The 5547-nt window shown below is 34.0% G+C and overlaps 1 protein-coding gene across 2 annotated transcripts; it reads left to right on the forward strand.

Annotated features, from left to right (window-relative positions):
* The first annotated feature begins 26 nt into the window (after positions 1 to 26).
* Positions 27 to 4063, forward strand: LOC106329424. Of its 2 annotated transcripts, XM_013768075.1 has the most exons (4): positions 27 to 142; positions 2416 to 2642; positions 3418 to 3585; positions 3670 to 4063. In XM_013768075.1, exons 1-4 carry the CDS (start codon positions 109 to 111, stop codon positions 3874 to 3876), a joined length of 636 nt encoding a protein of 211 aa, XP_013623529.1. In that variant the 5' UTR covers positions 27 to 108; the 3' UTR covers positions 3877 to 4063. The 2 variants fall into 2 exon arrangements, with proteins under 2 accessions (XP_013623529.1, XP_013623528.1); XM_013768074.1 differs by lacking the exon at positions 27 to 142 and having other exon boundaries at positions 2057 to 2642.
* The last annotated feature ends 1484 nt before the right edge of the window (positions 4064 to 5547 follow it).

Genomic DNA, 5547 nt, shown 5'->3' on the forward strand with positions numbered 1-5547 from the left:
ATATATACCTATATATTATAGGTAAACCAACTTCCTTTCAATTAAGAAATATTTAGTCTTGAGATCTTCAAAAGCATCTGAGAGCTTTGACAACTAGTCGAAGAGAAAATGTCCATTAGAGCTCAAGATCAAACCCTTGAAGGTATACTTACTCAAATCTATTTCTCTTATTTTTATAGTACTTTTGTTTATTTCCTTTAAATCTGATTCCATCGCGTGTTAGCCTTTTGCTCATCTTTTCGAGATCCTGAGATCCAAGATCACCACTAAACTTTTAGCTCTCCTGCTTTATGTTCTATTTCTCGGAGGCTTTGCTTCAGATGAGATCGAGCTTGTTTTTATAGACCATATAATATACATCTCTATATGCTTATGTTTAGGTAAAACTCATTCGTTGTTCTTTTATCAGAAATCCTTCAATGATATTAATACTTGAAGATCATTAGCACAAGTTAATTAAACTTTGTTTGAAGATTATCAACCTAAAACACATCCAATATGTTTTCCCAACATCATTTGGATCTAGAAATATTATATTTTGTTTGATGATGGCAATATATCCAATGAAAGTTTAGTGAAGTATAATAATTTGTAGTGGGTAAAGAATATTGGCATTGTTGACAAAAAAATTAAAGAATTTTGGATTTTTAATAATAATGTTATATTAGGAAATTAATGTGTCACTTCAAAAATGTTAAACAGATACAGCATGTGAGAACCAAAAATCACAACAGATAAATCATGATCCATGTATAATGAAATTATTAATACTCATACAAACTTTTAAAGTAACAAAAATACAACTTTGATTTTAAAAGATTGCAGAATAAACTTCTATCTACTTAAAAATCATCATTTTAACTTTCGAGTATGAAAAAAATTTAACAAAAATTTGTATTGTATCAGTTTGACATAAAATAAATTATGTTTTTGCCAAAAGAATAATTAAAATAGTTATGGCTTTACTTTTCTGCTGGTTTAAAGTTCCTGAAACATTTGGGAATGCATTCAAGAATTATTTAGGTTTGTCTTGACTTTCATGGTGAAAAAACTATACTTTACTTATCATTAATTATGGTATATAATTATGTTCTGTTAGATAATGATTTTATCTTAAATTTTCCAACAATATACTTTTAAAAATAACATAATAATTGCTGTCCATTAAAATGGTACTGTCTTAATATAGAGAGTAAAATTGATGATTCCAAATTTGAAAATATGAATTTTGTCATTTTTGATGGAAGTTGATTTCGAAAACACATTTGTTTGTAATCTGGAAGTTTCTTTTTACATTTTCACCAGGGGTGCGCAAAAAAACCAAACCGAACCGAGTCAAACCGAACCAACCGAACTAAAACCGATTCAAACCGAACCAAAGTATTTCAAACCATTCGGTTGAAGATTTCTCTAACCCGAATGGTTCGGTTCGGTTTAAACCGAACCGAGAAACTGATGTGTTTTTATAATTATTTAAACTAAAAATATTAGTAATACCAATATACTAAAATTCTAATACTAAACCAGATATATTCAATTTCTATTCATTAACATATATTGTTCTAACCTAATATGTAATCATCAAAATATTTGATTTACAATATTTCATTCATTGCAGGTTTTTTAATTTTAATGATATAAGAGACATTACTAATGATGTTGGGTTTTTTTTACTTTAGTTAATTTTCATTTGTTTTAATTCTTATATATATTTTTTTGTGACTTTTTAAAGGTTTTTTGTTTCAGTTTTATATTGAATTTAGTTCACGTAGTTTATGTTTACATAATTTATATTGTAAAACATAATTTCTCTTAGAAAAAGTAAACCAAGAAGAATCTACTTAAACCGATTCAAAAAAACAAACTGAACCGAATATAAACCGAACTAAACCAAATATAAACCGAACACAAACCGAACCAAACTAACTATGGTTTACTTCAGTTAAAAAAATACTAAAACCGAACTAACCGAACCCGAACCGAACCGAGAAAATAACCGAATTGCCCACCCCTGATTTTCACACCGGTTTTGCGAGAAAACAAATGATATAGTTGAAAATTTGTTACATGGGCCTACTGTAAGAAAAGAAAGAGGCCCAAATAAAAGCCTATAGTTCATTAGCAAAGCCTGCATTTAGACTCTTCCAGATCTCCAAACAATGCAATTATTAGACTTCTCCTCCGCCTTTCTCCACCCACGCGCCGCCGCGTTAGCCACCACCTCCGGCGTAACAATTTCCACAAAATTCCACTCTACAAACGTATTGACACCCTACTTTCCACCTTCCACGACACTACATCTACCTTCCTCTCCCTCACGTAGATGTTTCACGTGCCGAATCGGCGACGATGATTATTGTAGCGAGGATGAAACTGAAACCGATGAAGATGATTATCTGGTTGATTTCTTGACAGATGGAAAGACGGAGGATTTGGTGGTGGTAGGCGACGATGGGGTTCTCATAGAGGTGAAGAAGCTCGAGAAGAGCTCGCGGCGAATCCGTTCGAAGATTGGTATGGAGGCGAGCCTCGACGCCGTGTGGAGCGTATTGACTGATTACGAGAAGCTGTCGGATTTCATCCCGGGCCTTGTCGTTAGCGAGTTGGTCGAGAAGGAAGGCAACCGTGTTCGTCTTTTCCAGGTTCTTGATCTCAATCCACGATTCTTGCTTTGTCAAAAGATTCTAACTTTTAATTGTTTGTTGTTTACTATGGTTAAGACAACAAGGTAATGGAGACAACTCCATTTGCTCTTTTTGTCGGAATCAAATTTAGACATTTGGTACTAAGTTAGAAACTTGTTTGGTGTTGTGCATACCATTGTGAGTAGTAAAAAAATTCTGACTTTGCATCAATGATAGCTTAGATAATATTCTCTCACATGCTCTTTGTTAATTCTAGAAGTGTTTTAAATCTATGTGGCCGTAATCAAAATCGACTTTTGGGAGGGTGTGGGGGCCAAAAACCCCGCGGTACGGTATGTCTTTGAAGATTAGGTAGGATTTGGAAAAGTACCTTTATAGGGATAAGTATGTTTTTTTTAAAAAGAAAATGAAATAGAGTTTTGAGTTTAGTATAAATACGAATCGTAAATTTATTCATCCACATAATCAATATAAAATTTTAAATGGGTATTTACCTTGATTCGTTTTGCTCTTTTAAGTTCTTTGTTTTTTTCTAAGATAATTTGCGTTTGTCCACAACATTCAACACTCAAAAGTATTGAAGATGGTGTGAGTGCATTTCATATTGGCTCTTGGGTCGGATCATTTGAATATCTTGTAGTTTGTTGTGCATATGATTATTGGTAGTCTGTTCGAGTTTTCTTTCAAGTTTCTTGTCCGAGCATCAAGTAGTTTTGTTTGTTATGGTGGAAAAAACTAGTCTTATTTTTCAGGTTTTTGTTTCTTTCAACAGATGGGGCAGCAGAACTTAGCATTGGGTCTTAAGTTCAATGCCAAAGCCGTTCTTGATTGTTTCGAGAAGGAGCTTCAGATTCTACCCAATGGGAGGAGACGCGAAATCGATTTTAAGATGGTCGAAGGAGATTTCCAATTGTTTGAAGGCAAATGGTCCATTGAACAAGTAAATATTATATCATATGATATCGCATGATGCTTGAAGTTCTGTTTTTTTATTCCTTCTCTGTTTTTTTTTTTTATTACACAGTTAGACAAAGGGATTCAAGGGGAGGCTTTGGATCTACAGTTTAAAGATTTTCCGACGACGCTTGCATACACTGTAGATGTTAAGCCGAAGATGTGGTTACCTGTGCGGCTTGTGGAAGGAAGATTGTGCAAAGAGATAAAAACTAACCTTTTGAGTATTCGAGATACAGCTCAGAAAGTCATTGAAGGTGTTATCCATGATCTTTGAGTTTTCTTTCTCAAGTTGAAGTAGTGTTCTACTTCTCTGCAGGTTATAGATAAGATACAATAAGCCTTTATAGGTTTTTGTTTTGGATTATTTATGAAAGCTTATGTAATTGGCTTTACATACACGCAGTATTCCACTTGTATACTCTGATCTATATAGTCTTTGAATATACCAAAATTTTCCAACATGTGATTGTTCCGACCAGAGCTGATAACTAGAAGTTTGTAGTGAAAACGGTTTTCTTACTTGAAGTTGAGAGTAAATAAATACGCAATATAATAATTGATTTGAAATTAAGCTAAAATGTCTCAGAAGGAATCTGTTTTCTGTTGCTTAAATTAATAAGTTAGATTTGATAAAAAAAAATAAAAAAAATAAAAAAATAAAAAAAATAAATAAGTTGTTACAGAAAACAAGGTGCTCTGTTTCTGCTCTGTTTCCGAAACAGAGTGCTATGTTTTTATGGTCGAGACTATAGAGCTCTATGTTTAAACCACTTTTTTGAATCAAATTTAATTTATATTCTCAAGGAGGTAATGTTGAGGCGGGACAAAGATCCTTTTGGTTTTTCTGTGAAGGATCTTCAGTCGCAGAGAATTCTACTCCGCAGTGAATCAACCGGAGATCTCTATCCTGTCCCGTCTTCTCTCAATAAAGCTCATCATGCTTCTGCTTTCATAACTGAGTCGCCTTCTTTATGGCATAAAAGGTTGATTCATGCTAATAATGAGACTATTTGCTCTGTTATTTCTTCAAATTCTTTGATTTGTAATAAGGACAGCTTACCTCTTTGTAATGCTTGTCAGTTGGGGAAACACATTAAACTTCCTTTCTTCAAGTCTGAGACCAAATCTTTTAAACCATTTGACTTAATACACTCAGACATATAGACTTCACCAGTTCACAGTTTAAGTGGAGTTAAATATTATGTTCTTTTCCTCGATGATTTCTCTCGTTATCTTTGGGTTTATCCTATTCGCAATAAGAGTGATATCTTTTCAAAATACTTACATTTCTCCTCTTATGTGCAAACTCAGTTTCAATCATCCATAAAAGCCTTTCAATGTGACAATGGTGGAGAAGACAACAACAAAAAGTTCATGGAGCATTTCGATATCAATGGCATTGCTGTTCGTTTCTCTTGTCCTCACACTTCACAACAAAATGGAAAAAGTGAGAGGATGATAAGAACAATCAATAATGATGTTCGATCTCTTCTTTTTCAAGCCAAATTAGCTCCATCCTATTGGGTAGAGGCGCTTCATGCCGCTGCTCACGTCCTTAATATCCTACCTTCGTCTGCTATTGGTAACAAAACTCCTCACTTCATACTTCATGGACATGTCCCGTCTTATGATCACTTAAAGGTTTTTGGTTGTCTTTGTTTCCCAAACATAAATCATTCTCATTTAAACAAGCTTGCTGCTCGCTCTAAACCATGTCTTTTCCTCGGATATCCTCTTCACCACCGAGGTTATAGATGCATGGATCTCAAAACCAACCGTATTATCTTGTCTCGCCATGTCATCTTTGACGAGACGACATTCCCAGCAGCTCAAAAAGTCTCACCAACAACCTCACCTTATCACTTTCTACAAAACACGGAGGACACTTCCCCGATGTTCAAAACTATTCTTGAGTCCAAACAAGCAACACCACTTCCGCTTGTTC

The sequence above is a fragment of the Brassica oleracea genome, chromosome C3 (assembly GCF_000695525.1).
Source record: "Brassica oleracea var. oleracea cultivar TO1000 chromosome C3, BOL, whole genome shotgun sequence".
Lineage (NCBI taxonomy): Eukaryota > Viridiplantae > Streptophyta > Magnoliopsida > Brassicales > Brassicaceae > Brassica > Brassica oleracea.